This window comes from Micromys minutus (assembly GCF_963924665.1).
Source record: "Micromys minutus genome assembly, chromosome: 26".
NCBI classification, from domain to species: Eukaryota; Metazoa; Chordata; class Mammalia; order Rodentia; family Muridae; genus Micromys; species Micromys minutus.
This window is the reverse complement of record NC_137961.1, coordinates 5,152,536-5,169,969: the sequence shown is the minus strand read 5'-3', so window position 1 is coordinate 5,169,969 and position 17,434 is coordinate 5,152,536. Positions and strand designations below refer to the sequence as shown.

Here is a 17,434-nt window from a genome sequence, read left to right as displayed (position 1 = left end):
GAAATAAGATAAGGGGTTTGTAGTCAATCTTCAAATGATTTCTTTGTAGTTTTCAGGCTGTAGTTGCTGGATTAGAAATAGAATAAAACAGCCACTGGTTGTGTGGAAAACCAAACTTGACTGAGAAAGTGGTAATTAAGATAAAAATGACAATGACAGACACTGTACTGGACTGTAGAACGACAAAACTTCCATCCATGCCCCACAGAAGCAGGAAGAAGATGACCCTTCAGTTGTTTAGTGGAGATCAAAAGACATTTGGTCTGTGCTATGTTTTAATGACCATGCTCAGCTGCAACCTTTAAACGAAATATAGTGCGTGAAACTTCTGAAATGCTTCCTTTCCCACATTTCTCCTTAAAATATAATGCCCTGGCTCAGACTGGGAAGAGGATCTGCTGTAGGGAATACGTGTAAAGGTATAATGGATTGCTTTTTCTGCATGCTATTTCACATGCTTTCCCTCTCTGCTAAACAAAAACCCTAAATATAGATCTGACGGTGCCGCTGAACTGAGAGCGCTGCCGACTGTCATTTGAAAACCATCACCTTAAACGTGTGCATCATCATGATTCGGCTTCTTCTGGCATCTCTTCCAGCCGAAAGGCCATGAGCCCTACTCTCATTTCCACATGTCCCCAGGGTCTAAGTGACATCCATTGAGGCAGCCGCTTTGGGTGATTTAATGCTTTGCTGGCGAACCAACGATCTCATCTGCACTAAGGGATAGAAAAAGATGGACTTGTTTTTTCTTTCTGTCATTACCTTGGCACTGACTGCTGTATTATTAAATACACTGACTCCTGGTTCTTATTTGCAAAGCTCCTGGGGCAGCCTTGGCACAGGACACCTAGAAGGTAAACATTTGCCTTTGGCTTTTATTGTGTGTTTTGTTTTTTTGTTTTGAGAATTTACACATGCTTGAAATTATTCTTTTCAAATGTGTAAACTGTTCATACTTCACACAGAACAATTAGCAAATTGAAGAAAAAAGCCTAGGGATAGCAAAATCTCCAATGAAACCACCTGGCCATTAAAAAATATTTGGGGGCTTTTGTGCCAGATATAGTGACAATACCATATGCAAAAGTGAATTATTGTAAAGCCAGAATGGTTAGTGCAAGTCTATAGCTCTTTTTTTTTCTGTTTTATATCTTGGCCATTAAAAGTTGTAGACACTTACAGCAGGTCCAGTAGATTGCTTTATATGTACTGCAATTGACCTTTGGCCTAGTATTGAACATAAGTTACATTCCAGGTTCTGATAGAGTACATAAATTTTCGGTAACATCTTTCTATGCACGTTAAACATTTGTCCCTTTTTCAGATAAGTTCCTTGGGAAAGCACTTTGCAAATAAAACTACAGAGAATATTAACACGGAAAACAGTTTATATTTGTTAATTTATATAGTGTCAGACATCTTCCTATTCTAAGCACTTAGCATGTATGAACTTAGTTAATAATGGTTCAAGTTTACAGATAGAGAAACTGAGGCATGAAGAGATTAAACTCCCTCTCAGGTTACCTTGATTGCCAGGGGCAGAGCTGGGGTGAAGAACCCAGGCACTCTGAAGGTGTGCCTCTGTGCTTCATGGTTCCTAACAGCTGGGAATGTGTAAGGAAGGCAGAGTCTTCAGTCCTGCTATTGTCCTGAAGTTCAATCGACCCACATCTTCAGGAGAGTCCCCAGAATCATTTACACATCTAACCCTGGGTAGCTCTAGCAGTGTGTTCTGTAAGGTTGATAGATCTTATCTACTTTAATAGGAGAAAAAAAGCTGCCTGCATTTCTACAGCCAGAGAAAATGTGATCATTATTCAGAATTAACAGCTGTGTTATTGAAACATCTGAAATTTTAGATTTTAAAACACATGCATTGGCAATTTATTTCATGTAGCTCAACGCTAATGAAGAGTGAGGTCACAGCTATTTGCCAGTCTTTGGCGAGATTGGATCCGAGCAAAATAAGATAAGGTCCCTTCTCTCAAAGAGGATACATACACTATAGTTAGGAAAACTAAACAAGTGCTTGCCATACAAAGTGATGTATGCTTATGAGGAACATTCTGGGAGCCCAGGTGGAAGTTAAGTGAAATTCTGAAAGAGCTGTAAGAAAAAAAAATGATCATTTGCTATTGTCAATGGCAAGAAAGATGAACACTCAAGGCCTAGCCAAATTATTAAATGGACATCTCCATATCCTCTGCTCAGAGTCAGATAAAATGCATAAGTAATGTTGGTTTTCTATGCATTACAGGGATTGGAATTGCTGCTCAGATTGAATAAGCCTGTCAAGGGCATTGTGCTTAATGGTAAGAGCAGCTATGCAGGGTTTCAGCACTTAGGATACACTAGTCTCCACACTGAAATGTGGACATGTGTTTGTTGGTTGTGTGGGTGTGACATTAAATCACTAGCCATTGGTCATCAACCCAACCTTCAGTCCCTTTCCTTTTCCATCCTTCCCCTACTTTCTCACAGGAGCCAACTGGCTTTATGAACAGCGGTTAGCTCAGGATTCTTTGGAACCACAGTCATGGGACATGGGCTGAGCATCAGTGAGGAATTACCACGAGTCTGAGGGCTCTGCACCACGTGTGTAGCCCTCTCTTCAAAAGGCTTTTCGGGGTTTTATCCTAAGCTCACTTCAGAGAAGCTGCCTGTACATTTAGCACAATTTCAGTTCTGTGGTACCTGAAATTAATTCAGGGATCTGACTCAGGGAGCTGAGTGTAGGCCTGCAAGCAAGCTTTGTTTTTCCTGAATCGGGTCATCTAAAGAAAGGGAAAAGATAAATGAAGAATAGAATCCAGACACTAAATTACTGAAAGACTTTGAAAAAGACTTTTGGGTAATAAGAATTAGTTTTTTAATGAGAAAAAAAATATCATGATCTTCAAAATGAACTGACTGATCAGCAGTGTAGCTTCAGATGAAGTTGTAGATATTCTCTAGATGGTAAAACAATGTATATTTCTCTAAATTGTTAAAGGGCAGTGGTGAAAAGCAATGTATAGCATTAATGTTTCTAATCCCAGTGGCAGAAGTACTGAGAATAAAAGACTAGCTTTGGCTACATACTAAAACTTTGTCTCAAAAAAGTCAAACCAGAAAAAGGAATATAATTAAAATGTATTAGATACATGTCTAGAGTTGCCATAAGCAGTTATTATATATAATTAATATTTGCAAATAAAAACATATGAGGAACCCAAATCAAACCTAAAGAAACAAAGGCAGAAGCTAACCCTTGTGCCGGTCACCTGGTACTCTTTCTGCACCAGCCAGGGAGCAGTGGTTTTTGACTCAGTGATCTCACAGGAGCAGAATGCTGTTTGAAGCATTCTTAGGTGCCTAGAAACAACCAAATACCCAAGACCAAGTCTGGATAAGAGTTTAAGGCCTCAAAGACAATCTCCAGGAAGAACCCAGTGGCAGAATGTGGGTGAACACACCTATGGTCAGAGAAGCATCAGTCTGGGGGTCCCACATTCTTCTGAGGCTAGGGAGGCAAGTGCTTTAAAGTTCTACCAACGTTAATCTGGCAGTGTCTACAATTTGATTCCAAGTTTGCTTTTTCTCTGTCTCATGACCACCTTTTCTTCCTCCTTCTGTTCTTTCCATCTATTCATCTATCTACCTTCCCATCCACCTATCCATTTTTCCATCCATTTATCCATCCATCCATCCATCCATCCATCCATCCACCCATCCACCCATCCATCCATCCACTCATCCATCCATCCACTTACCCATCCATCCACTCATCCATCCATCCATCCATCCATCCATCCATCCATCCATCCATCCATCCACCATTCATCCACCCATCAATCTATCTGTCCATCATCTATCCATCTATTTTCCCACCCATCTGCTCATCAATCCATCCATCCATCCATCCATCCATCCATCCATCCATCCATCCATTCATCCATCCATCCATCCATCCACCCACCCATCAATCTGCCCATTCATTCATCCATCTACTCACCCACTCACCCATCCTAGTTTTGACTGAACATGTTAAATATTGCCCAGGTGTGGTGGGAATACAGATACACAGAAGAGGGCGCAGCATGTGAGGCCCCATTTCCTTCTGACCTAGCAGAATGTACAGTACAACCCCACAGTGATACAGATCCCTGGTAGTACAACACTATACAGAATAAAGAGGGTACTGTGACTCTTAGGTGGGGACAATCATAGCCGACTGGAGACATCACAGACTTTGCGGGCTGAGAATGAAGTGCTTGAACGGGATCACAAATGGTGGACAGGTGTAAATGGGTGACGGTTGTCCAAAGTGTGCTAAAAAGAAAACAACACTGAGAAAGAGACCATGTGTGGTTCTCAGCAGTTCACACAGATAAAAGGGAAATAGATGGCCATCTAGTGAACAGCAGCAGCAACAAAAGATGAGTCTCATACAGCTCCCCTAGACTAAGGCCCTTCCTAGATCCTCACTGTCCCTGTTTCTGGCTCTCTCCAGTGCTTTCCAAGCCTTAGCCTAATCACAGCCCGAGGTGTTTAAAGTATAGGTTGCTGGGCACTACTCCCAGAATTCCTTGCTGGAGAGAAGGTTTCCAGATTGGGATCTTCTATTTCTAACAAGTTCCCAGCAAGGCTGGTGGCTGTTCAAGGTCATCCTACTGAGACTCCCACCTTGACACTTTCTTATGCCTAGAAACTTCCATCTTTAGCCACACTACTCCTGGTTGGCCTCTTTATTCCTCTCACCAACTCTTCTGACATTCTTTATCCCCACTTTGCACTTTATCTCTCTCTCCATAGCCCTTATCAGAGCTCAACACCATGGTTTATTAATTTTCAATCACCCTTTTAGAATGTAAATCCCCTAAGAGACTGTGTTTTATTCAGGAGTACCTGAAGCAGGGCTCTTTAGCGTCTAACTTCTGGGCTTCCTCGGCTTTAAATCAGCCTCTTACGTGCAGGTTGACTATCAGTAGTGCTGACAGAAAGGATGAGAGATGCCTGGGAAGAGAGAGAAGAGATAAAGCATCTTTATAGCTAGTAGCAGGAGGGATGGGAGTGTGGTGACCCGGGAAAGATGCCCTGGCCCTCCATCTTGTCAGTCAAGAGTACACAGTGACCTAATACACTGACATTTTCATTCCTCATTTATAGGTGTCCCCTTCCTGTCAGTTTCCCTCCCTATCTGCTTCCTTACCCATCTTCCTTCCTTCTTTTCATTTATTAGTAAAACATTTTGGGTCAGAAATGGGAGGAAAAATGTTAATTTCCTTCTCAACTTGCCTACATTTAAAGTTATCTATACTGTTGGGAACATCAGGGGTCATTTCTAGAGGTTTATCTGAGGGAGGAAGAACCCCTGTACATGTCCTGGCCCTGTCCCATGGACTGTGATTTTAGGCTGAATAGAAAGAGGAAAAGGAAGTGAGAGAGTATCACATTGCATGTACCTGCCTCTGAGTCCCGACCGGAGACACTGCTGCTCTGTCTTCCCAGCCAGAAGGTGTGCAACCTCAGACTGTGAGCCAAAATACACCTTTTTGTTCCTTGGTCAGGTATTTTGTTGTAGCAACAAGAAAATTAACTAATATAGAGAGGTAAGATGCTGGGAAGGATAGGAGTAATGAGAGATGTTTAGAGCAACTAGGTAGGTAATATACTATCTCAGCAAGCCAGGCTTTATAGGCAAAGGGAAACTATTTTTTATTTTAGGCAAAAAGTCACAACGAGCAAACCTTATCAGGTGTGTGTGTGTGTGTGTGTGTGTGTGTGTGTGTGTGTGTGTGTGTGTATGTGTATGTTTGTTTGTGTATGTATATACACATGTATGTGTATATGTGTGTTTGTATGCATGTGTATGTGTGTATGTTTGTGTGTGTATGTGTGTGTATGTATGTGTATATGTGTATACACATGTATGTGTGTATGTATGTTTGTATGTGTGTGTATGTTTGTGTGTGTTTTAATTTGGTATTATATTGATTTTCTAGAAATTACTGTCATCTCTTTGTATTTCACGGAGGTCAGAAAATGTAAAAGCAACGGTTCTCTACATCATCTTCTTTACTTCTCAGTAAGCTAAGTGTTTAGAAGCTTGCAGATAAGGAAGTAGTCCATCAGTTCTAAAAAGCAGCTGTCCTGACAGATCTCAAAGGCCTCCAACCTCCAGGATGACTAGCAATTTTGACACCACATTTGCTGTTATCACACCAGGCATTCCATATGGTCATGATGGATAGGAGAGAGCCACATCTTACAGATCTGTAAAACCATAAAGGGAACAAAGACAGCCATCCGATTCCTGAACTAGTCTGATAAGATACAGAAATTCTGAAAGGCGAGTTGGGGAATGAAAATATGGTCAGTGAGGTCATGCGTTCAAAAGGTTAAAGATTCTATATGTGTGAAAATAAGCCAAGTTCTTATCTGGTGATAGGTGTGTGTCACCTGGAAAGTCTCCTCTTTAGCGGGTAGTAACCAGAGACTGAAATACCTTCCAAGTTTAAGGTGGGCATGTCAAGAAAACAATGGGAGAGACAAGCCAAGAGGGACACAGGGTGACCTCATGACTGGGCATTTTCCTTTGATTTGATTACTTGCTCATGTGTCACCTCCTCTCCCTCATGTGTCCACTCGCCCTCCCTCTCTTTCTCCTTCCACTAAACTGCTTAATTAAAACATATGCTCTCAGGGGTAGAAATGGCCACACAGACTCTGCAAGACAGAGACATATGAAAGAGCCTAATGCCATGCGAGCTAAGGAATGATGGCCACTGTGTGATCAGAGGTCAGTGTGTCGAAGGAGGCAGGGTGGGGTGGGATGTTGTGAGATGGACTAGGAGAAGCTATTTCCAGTTCTTCCCAAGACAAAACCAAGGTTCTCACAGTTTGAAACTTAATCCCTCAGAAGTGTGGAAGGAAACAGAGTCAATTTTATAACCCGATGCAACCACATGAAAGCCAAGGCTTTCCAATTAGTCCTTCATATAACTGTCTAATATTTACCATGCATTTGTTGCAATTCATGTTGATTTGCAAAGAACTACGCAATTTCCTCAGTGAGAGAGAGACAGAAATTAGTAGTTAACTCCTTTTCCTTCTGGCATTGCTATAGTGTTTTTGGCTTTCTGTTTGTAACATGTGTGTGTGTGTGTGTGTGTGTGTGTGTGTGTGTGTGTGTGTACCTTCAGTTCCAGATGTTTCATCAGAAGAGAAAAATTCTGCTCCGATGGTTCAATTGAAGTCATTTAATAACATGAGGATTCATGGGAGCAGGATAGGAGTGGACAGTCCAGAGATGTTAAAGCACACAGACATGAGTGGTCCCTGGGTCTGAAGAATACCAGCTATATACCCCAGAGGCCAGAGAGAGCTGGACTATGGTGAGTAAGGACCAGCCAGAGATGTTCATCCAAGCCCCAGCCAGAAAAAGGAGGTAGGGAAGAAATACTCTAACTTTTCTTCTCTCTCTTCCTGCCACCACTGACCCGATGGAGTAAGTAGCCAGGCACAGCCAAGGGAGAGTATATGGGTAATGTTACTTGTCACACAAAATCACATAAAACTATCTAGAAGAAATCCATGAGCTGGAGTCATGGTTCTACTGTGAGCTATGGTCTTTACCATCAGTGGCGAGCCTTCAGAAGGGGTCAAGTTGTTTCCCTCAGGGACATCGAGAACCTAAACCTTGTTCCTTCACTCTCGTCTCCTGTCCACTTGACCTCCTCTTTACCTACAGCACCTCACACTACACAAAGACAAACATCATCTCTTCAGTAAGAGCAAAATGGCAAAGGTTTCCTTCAGACTTGAGGTCTGAACTCCCTCACCTCTGTGGCTGCCTTCCCTCAGGGATAAATAAGCCACAAGGACTTATTGTCCATGTTTAATGCTATTTTTTTTCACGTTATGTTCAGTCTTCAATATACTCTGGTTTTTCCAGCCTTTTGACCAAAGGCACCTTTGATTATATCACACACGATTTCTTTTACAGAAGCCAACAGGTACCACATGGCAGTAACTGAGGTAACTGACTTCTTTTTTTAATGTTTTAAAATGTATTCTTTACATACTTGACATCCTGACCACAGTTTCCCTCACCGCCAGTTTCCCTCCACCCCGTACAACCCCCAGATTCCCTCCTCCTCAGTTTACCTTTAAAAAGAAAAAGAAAAGGAAAAAAGAAAGAAAAAGGAAACCAGTCATCATATCAAGACTAGAGTAGTCAACCCAAGAGGAGGAGGAAAAGGGTCCTAGATTTGGGCAAACACATCAGAACATCCCTTTCCTACCATTAGGAATCCCACAAGAACAGTAAGCTATGCAAACGGCATGTATCCTGAGGAAGCGCAGACCCGGGCTGACCCTGGATTGTTCCTTCAGTTCCTGTGAGTCCTGATGAGCCCTGCTTAGTTGATTTTGTTCTCCTCATGTCCTGGACCGCTCTTCCTCCCTCTCCTGCAGGGCTCCTGGACCGCTCTTCCTCCCTCTCCTGCAGGGCTCTCCCGGCTTTGCCTGGTGTTCAGCTGTGCCGGCTTCTCCGTTGCCACTCAACATTCATTCAATTGTCACTTTCTGTATTTCTTACTTTCTGGCCCTTTCTCTTAGTCTCTTCCCTGACATTTCTCCTAGTTCTCAGCTCTCTTTTCATGTGGATGCACTTCCTGGGTGTTCTACCAGATGTTTAGAAATTGTTGGCATATCATTTATATTTTCTCTGTAAAGATTTTGGTCTAATAACTCAATCTGAAATGTGAATCATTTCCCACACTTTCCTATTTTGTCTGTCTAATTACCTAACTGTAGCTGCTCTACCACCTGAATGCTCCTTCTCCTTGTCTGTTCTCTGCCATTGTCACAGCCTCCTGTTATGGTATAATCATCACGGCCTTAGGTGTCTTCTGCACAGCCACCAGCCTTTTTGTCTTCCCTTCTCAGGGGTCCCAGAGAGAACTTTCTTTTAAAAAGTTGTCTGAATCCCCTGCTAAATGGATATTACTATTCTGTCACATTAGGTGGGGTTAGAATGGTGCATGATGGGTCACAAAATATGTCACTCCTTTGCCCGTATCTGCAGCCTTATCTCATGTCTTGCTCTCAGAGAGAGAAGCAAAACCACTCTGATGATCTAGACCTTGCCAAGCTCTCTTACAGCTCTTTGAAGTAAAGTATCCCCTGGGCCTGGAAAGCTGTTCTCAAATTTCAACTGGTTGGCTCTGGTTTAGTTTTATGAGAGACGAGACTGTGCCCTTTCCAGTACCAACTATTTAAAAGGAAAAGGCGGCATAATTTACACATTTAAGAATCTCCTCAAATGTCTGTTTGTTCATCAAGAGAAGCCAACTTCGACATTCCCTCCACCCTTCAGTCTGGATTAGATGACCCTGATGCACTTACCTGGCACGAAGAATTTTCTCTATGGGGACGGGACTCTAGGTTGAAGCTCCCTGTTTACCTGCTTGAGTTACTCATTATGTAGTGGGCACGCGCTGCTCTTTCATCTCTGTGGCCTGAGCCTAGCAACAGACAGACAGCTTACAAATATTTATACAAATGAAATATCCCCTCTTTGGAGACTCCTCAGCTTTGCCAAGTCATTGACTCTATCCTTCTGTCTTTATGGAGTCTGTCTCCTCAGGTATTAAACAGAAAGACTGGGCTATTTATTGTTTGTTTACTTATTGATTTTTTCCCCTGACTCCTTTGGTTCTGGCAGTTTGTGACTGGAAAGAGCATTTGTAAAAAAATTTTTTTTAACTTCAAGGTGTGAAACTCTGCATCTGGAGAACCAAGTTGAACTGAGAACAGGCCGTGGTCACTGGTGTCTGTGACACTTCTGCAAACCCACCAGTGTCCCTCAGCAAGTGCTGCCAAGGCTGGCTTTCAGCTATGGTAATACTTCCCAGCATTCCTTATACCCAAACCATCCGCCCAATTCTAGTCCATAGCAAGAACAGGTTAAACATCTGGACTTTTCCTTTCCATTTTCCTGTTGGCTATACTATGACATAAAAGCTTCATTCCTGTACCTTGTGGCTAATACGCACTTATAAGTGAGTACATACCATGTATTTTGGGGTTTGTGTTACCTCACTCGGGATAATATTTTCTAGTTCTACCCACTTGCCTGCAAAACTCATGATGTCCTTGTTTTTAACAGGTGAGTAGTATTTCACTGTGTATATGTGCCACATTTTCTTTACTCATTCTTCACTTGAGAAACATCTAGGTTGTCTTCAGTTTTTGGCTATTACAAATAAAGTTTCTATGAACATAGTTAAGCACGTGTCCTTGTGGGATGGTAGAGTACCTTTTGGGTGTATGCTCAGGAGTGGTATAGCTGGGTCTTGAGGTAGAACTATTCCCATTTTTCTGAGAAACTGCCAAATTGGTTTCCAGGGTGGCTGTACCAGTTTGCACACACACTAGCAATGGGGGGGGGGTGTTCCCCTGGCTCCACATCCTTCCCAGCAGCATGTGCCGTCACTTGAGGGTTTCATTTTTCCTTAGCCATTTTGATGGGTGCAAGGCAACATCTCAGAATCACTTTGATTTCTATTTCCCTTATAACTAAGGATGTTGAACATTTCTTTGTTTACCATGCTATAATCCAGAGACCCAAAGAAACCAAATAACAAGGAGGAGGGGGTGGGGGGGCTAAGGGGGCTGGGGGTTGAGGGGTAATAACTAGGAGGTTCCCTTCTCAGAAAAAAAATGGGAGGAGGGATGGGGGGATCTATGTGAGGGGGTACTAGGAGGAGAGGGGGAGACTTATGTTGGATGTAACATGAATAAATAGAGAAGTCGATAGATGAAGAAAAATTTCCGAGCTGGGTGTTGATCAGGTCAAAGCTGCAGAACCACGTGGGTCTGGATCATTGGTTCTACCAACCAGCCGTAGCTGTTCTGGGTCTTATATGCATACAAAATGAATTTATTTAGACTAGTAAGGCCGGGGGTTCTTTGCTATGGCAACAAACAAACAAAAGCAAGGCAACCCGACGACAACATGCTAAAATAGATGCTTAAAGTAAATGTTTTACTGTTTTCAAAACATTGAAAAAAAACAAGGAGCAAAAATGTTGATTTTGTTGAAGGAAACACCTAGAATTTGTTTTGTCATGTTTTTCACTGGAATGGAATAATTGCAGACAAATTTGTTCTTCAGAAATCATAGAGAATTTATGACAATAACGCAGCATGCTCCTGGAACGTTCACTTGTAAAGGCCATGTTACCATAAAAAACAAAACAAAGCAAAAAACAAACAAACAAACAAACAAACCCAGAGGCAGGATGTAGATTACTACTGATGGATCAGAATGAAGACTCTAAAAGACAAGTCACCGAGAGAACTTGTATTTTCTCTTTTGCAAGTTCTCTGCTTGTAATTCTGTGTGAGACAGAGGCGTCAGGGCATCACGGCCAGGTCAAGCTAGGCTGTGAAGTGATGAGACATTAACACAGCTGCTGCATCCTCTAGAGACGGGAGTGACTGCGATTCATGCTGTCATCCAGAGACGTCTTTGTACCATAGAATAAAGAATCAGTATCAGATCCAGCTCTGAGGAGAAAATGGCTTCTGGGTATTAGAGACATTTCTCTTTCCACTAGCTGGGTGGGAAAGGTGGTGGGAGAGAAGGAGTGGGGGAGGGAGGGAAGTTGTGTGTGTGTGTGTGTGTATGAGAGAGGGGGGGGAGAGAGGGAGAGAGGGAGAGAGGGAGAGAGAGAGAGAGAGAGAGAGAGAGAGAGAGACTCATAACAAGTCCAGTTCAGAGCAGTTATCAACCTTCCAAATGTTGCAACCTCATGTTTTAGTAACCCTAACCATAAAATTATTTCATTGCTGTGTCACAACTGTGAATTTTACTTCTGATATCAATCATAATATAAATATATACTACCCATGTGGGCGTCCCAACCAACAGGTTGAGAACCCCTGGTTCAGAGGATTTGAGGGCTGGAACTTAGTACATCTTTAGCAAGCAAAGCAGGAGACCCTAATGCACATCACACTTCAGTGAGAGAAGCTTTTGCCATATGTGTTGTAAACAGTTCTTAGGGGCTCTGCTTTCAGCCAGCACATAAGGAAAACTTAAAATATACCATTAATAGAAGGAGAGTGTGCTGGTTTGAATAGGTATGGCCCCCATAGTCTCATGTGTTTAAATGTTTGTCTCATAGGGAACAGCACTATTAGGATGTATGGCCTTGTTGGAGTGGGTGTGGCCTTGTTGGAGTGGGTGTGGCCTTGTTGGAGAAAGTTTGTTACTGTGGAAGCAGGCTTTGCATTCTCTTATATGCTCAAGCTATTCCCAGTTTGACACATAGACTCCTTCTGCTGCCTGCAGATCAACATGTAGAACTCATAATTCGGTTTCCAGCACCGGTTCTGCTTGCTCTCTGCCATGGTTCCCACCATGATGACAGTGGAGCAAACCTCTGAAACTGTAAACTAGTGCCAATGAGATGCTTTCCTTTGTAAGCATTGCCTTGGTCGTGGTGTCTCTTCACAGCAATGAAAACCATAATTAGGATGGAGGGTGCTAAAGGAACTTCCAGCAGGTACCGGAGACTAAGTACACACTGCCTTGTGGGGGGATGGTTCAAAACCAGCCTTTCGACTGCCTTTTCACATGCTCTTTATGACATCTCAGACTGCTAGCACACTCCTTGTCACCTATGAGCTTGCCTTACACTTTCAGGTCCGCCTGCCTCCGAGACTAGATGCTTACAGTGCTATAGCTCTACTGCTCTGGTTGGAGGCAGGGCTCTAAGCGAGAGTGAAGCAGAGGCAATGCAATTACAGATGCCTTGAGAGCCAGGCAGAGAGATCTGGGTTTGACAAAGGCTGCGCTAGAGATCCAAAGCAGCCCTTTGAACAAAGGAAGAACATACACGTCATGTTAGTAGGATCGTCAGGATGAGAAAGGACTAGAGACTGTAGGAAGATGACCCCAGATTGAGGGATAGCAGTTCTGGAGGTGGCTGGTGGCCATTTTCGGGAACAAATGAAGTGCCTTTCACTGGAATGGGATAATCAGGGAGAAATTTGATTTTTCGAAAAATAAAATGAGAAGATAGTTAAAGGCATGCAGATGATCTCATTAAAGTCCATGGTATAAGAATACAAGTGTCAGAAGCTTGAGTTACTGTCCAAAGGGATTCATCTCTGACAGAAAGAAGGCATTGTCAATCAATATGTCAGGAAGCTAGGAGCAAAAGGACTGTTGTGGCAATACTGGAAAGTTCTCGGGAAGTAGAGACTTAAGCCTTTCCAACCCCAAAGGACCTTTAGAAAGACTAGAAGAAACTCTCAGATTCCTGACATCCAAGATTCAAGCCCGTTTCTAAACATCAGAGCATTCAAAGAAACGCAAAAGGATTCGCAACTTACTGTTGAGAGACAGAATCACCAGAGAAGGGAAAGGCAAAACTTGCCCCTTGTCCCTGGAGCTGCTTCACTCACCTGAGCACTCTGCCTTCTATTGATTTCCCTCTCATTGACCACTCTCTTTGATTGACCGCACCCTAATTCCAGGCTTCAGGGGATTTTGAGGAACAACCCTTTAAAAAATCTCTCTTCTTGGAATCCCTTGTCCTGTTTTCAGAGATGGCTATAGACCTGTGGGTATACATGCACCAGTGGAGGGCTGGGCGGGGCTTCAGTACTGAGCACCAGCACATCCCCGCTGCTATGAGATGTCCCTCTTATAAGTAGAGTCACACAGGAAAAGGCAACATCGGCCCAGCTGCTCCTTCCAGAAAGGAAAAGAGGAGCAGGAGAAACGGCGTCAATCAAGGACCTGCACGGAGGACCTCGGAAAACAGGCTGAGAACCAGTATATTCGAGTCTCCATATGCAGTATGGGTGGGAAGCCTCTTTGTATTGATAAACAAGATAAAAGCATGAGCTCTTCCTAAGTCAGTGTTGGAGTGCAATGTACAGTTTGAGGAGTTAGGCGAAGCTGGGAGAGAACCCTAAATACATCCTTGCAGAGATTTTAGGTCGGTTATCTCTGAGCCAGAGTTACCCAGTCAGTGCCTGCATGTTTCCATCAGGGTGTTTCCAGAAAGTTAGCTGAGGAGGGAGAACACACACACACACACACACACACACACACACACACACACACACACCTTCCTACAGTACAGATTGTTATTTGTCTGTTCTAACCACATAGTATAGTAAATAACTAAATCCTCCCACAAAAACAAGATGAGGGTAGAGAAGAGAAGCCAGAGTGCTGTTTGCCCGTGTGGGAGTCTTGTGTACTTAGTACCCTTTGGTAGAGATGTCTGCTGTGGCATTGTGAGCTCCTGTAGCTCACCCCTAGCTGAGTGGCGGTAAAGCAATATGACTGGGAGTCAAACTGTTGACCTTGCTTTGTTCTTTGCTGTCTTTTTAAATCTCCCTTGTCGAAGTGTGATCCAATATAGTTATCCAAAAAGGTCTCAGGCTTTGTGTTCAGATTCCCCCGTAGGCCTGTAGTTTCTCTAATTCATTTTTAAACTTATTCCCTGAGACACTTCAAGGAAGCCTCCATTACACATTGACTCTATTCAGCTGGTATTTTGTATAGAGAGGACCTGTTGCTCATTAGCTGCTCTGAAGAGGAATTGCTGTTTTTCCCCGAATATTCTAATTTTTATTCATGCTCGGGGGCCTGCAGATGACAATCACATAGAATTGCATTTGGGCAAGACCTGCCAAATATCTTTTCCATAATGCAAGGAATAAGATTATCCCATAGTTATTAACAAGGAAATCAACACCATCTATGAAGGAATAACAGTAAGGCAGCTTACAGCCATGCTAAACAGGCAGCAGCAAAGACAAAGCTCCAATTTTACCCTGTTTTCCTACCAGATTCTTGATCCTTAAAGAGCTAAACATGTGCCAAGTGGTTCCTAGGTAAACAAGGCAAAACACTCCCAAGTTGGAGAAGCATTTGTCCTTGGTAATGAGAGAATGGATTCTGTATCTTGAAAGTGAGTTAAAAGTTCTCCATTTTCAGTGCAGGGAACACTCAGAACGGTTCTGATTTTCAAGAGGCCTTGGGCTTCTATTATGATGGACAGGTAGAGAGGCGTTCTTCAGCTTTTCAGTTTTCATCTTATTGTTTTGGTCCTCCCAACGTTCAGACATCTGGTAATTTATACATCCGGGACTCTCTTATTATGTTGCAGGCTAAAAGAAATGGTGATTACTACCTTCAGTGCACAGCCAGAGAGGAGACAGGGCAATCTCCCCCTAGAAGTGGTACCACTTCTTAAAAATTCTGATAGAAAAGATGTTGCTGGCCTTATTTCTCCCACACCTAGTGGTACTTGGGAAAGGACACACACTTGCCCAGCTGAAGTCAGCCAGGTGACTTATTACTGGTGAGTGCCACACACTGAAGTAATTATATACAGGGCCACAGATGAGTGGAGGAGTGAGGTCCTGTATCACATGGAGAACCTCTAAACTGATGATATACGTTCATCATCTGGTCTGGGCTGACGTCAGCCGAAAGGTCCGATTAACTCCTCCACAGCCTTAGGCTACAGGTCGGTCATTAAGCATTCTTTTGCTCACATCTCTAAGGAGTGTTGTGTGGCACATGACAAATTACAGGATGTAAAGCCTAGGACTTGCTGTGCAGGAGGCTAGAGAGAACCCCTGGGATGTAAATGGCCTTCTGTGCCTCAAGAAAAAAGAATATGTGTGTGTGTGTGTGTGTGTGTGTGTGTAGGAAATTTCAAGGTAATACTCCCTCTTCTATTTCACCAAACACCTCTCAGCTTACTCCTGTTTTCTCCAATTAGAATCATGCTTGAATGTTTCCCTGTAAATCCTGTATTTGGAAGTGTACTAAACAAAAGCAGCATCCAGCTCCCTGGGGAGAAAAAGGGAAACACAATTCTGGGTTCCAGACTCTCACAAGAGCAACATAGGATACGTAAAATGAGCCACTTTTTTTTTTTTGGGATGCTAATCCCCCCCCCTTGAAGATAACTGAGAGGTACTGTGACGTCACATCTCCTCCTTGGTTTTAAGCAACTGAACCTGAGGATCTGGTTAAAGGTCCTCTCTAAGATGCAGGCATTCTATAATTTCCAGATCCAAAGAACAGCACTCTGCAAGTCTGAGCCAAACACACGCTGACTGTACCACAGCAAGCCTTCAGGATAATAAGAACACGCACAGTGGTACACTTCTTTAGTCCCACCTCTGGGCCTTCCTGAGATTGCCTTCTCAGAGCCTGCTCGCCTATAGAGAGGAGAAAACTGGCTTCTTCTGTTCCTCCTTAAAAATACCAGCATTTTCACAGTTGACCACTTTTATTCTGCTTATTTTGTGATGAATTATTTGAACTGCCCAGATCTGAAATATCTAACAATCACTCTGAAACTAATATTTAAAAAGAAAAAAAAAATCCTATTCAAGTTTTAAAATAAATCACTGGTAAATTTTAGCCCAAGGCTAAAGAACCTTTTTAAAAGACACTGATTTTTTAGGTCGTATATCGAGTGGCACAAGACCCTTCAGCCTGAGCACCAACCGAGGCAGATATTGCAGATACTGGCCACAGCACCCCAGAGACACTTTCCCATTGAACTTTGAGGCCACAGCTGGGGCCGGGACACTCTAAACAATATGATAGCCAGAGTCTTGCCTACTGCACTTTCTCAGCCAACTGAACCAATACTGGACGCTGTTTGTACAGTTTACAGAGGGGACTATGAAACCCTCAGAGTCACACAGAAACTACAAACAACAAAATGGTGAGGCGCATGGGGGCTAAACAAGGTTCTCATACAAGCCAAAGCCTTGCAGGGCAAGAAGTTGGCTCCACTTACCCAGCATAGCGGTTGTCATAAGAGAGGCAGTGCCCCGGCTGCAGAATCTTCCAAAGGAGCCAGCAAACAGGCAGAAAAGCAGCTGCGTGGCTCCTGGGCTTCCCCGGGAACTTCATACCGTTGCAATGAGAGGAGTTGAAAGTTGCTTAACAGCAGTCACCAAAGGAAGAGGCTGGAGGTGGCTGACAACACCCCCTGTTCAGCAAGTTGTCTGGGAAGTGGGTGGGGTGGAAGGCTCAGGACTGAGCAAAGTGTGACACTTTCGGCAGCTGGGGAATTGCTATTAGGACTGGGTCTTGTGAGGAAACGCAGCCCAGCCCAGCCTGGAGGCAGGGGCTGATCCTAAATCAGGCTCTCCTGAAGGGGCTGGGCCTCCCTGAGCTGACTCACAGGCGGGCTTTGCAGGGTGCTATGGCCTGTGGGTAACCCTTCTCTGGTTTTGGTTTGTCGGTTTGCCTGTTGGAGATCACTAAGTCTCCTGTTATAACCTTTCTTCCTCTACTGCCTCAGTAGCATAGGGACCTTATCTCAATTGCCAACAGTATGAAGGAGATGAGCCCAACAAGCTGGCAGAGACATTCCAGGCTGAAGGT

At 43.4% G+C, this 17,434-nt stretch overlaps 1 protein-coding gene across 1 annotated transcript in view; it reads right to left on the bottom strand.

Annotated features, from left to right (window-relative positions):
- The window catches only part of CPA6 (carboxypeptidase A6), a gene marked incomplete at its 3' end in the record, with an annotated part of 235,567 nt that extends 218,589 nt beyond the window's left edge, over positions 1 to 16,978 (bottom strand). The window contains exon 1 of the mRNA XM_080938774.1: positions 16,842 to 16,978. Coding sequence (XP_080794900.1) covers positions 16,842 to 16,957 — 116 coding nt within the window. The 5' untranslated portion in view covers positions 16,958 to 16,978. The remainder of the gene's footprint in view (positions 1 to 16,841) is intronic.
- Between the last annotated feature and the right edge of the window lie 456 nt (positions 16,979 to 17,434).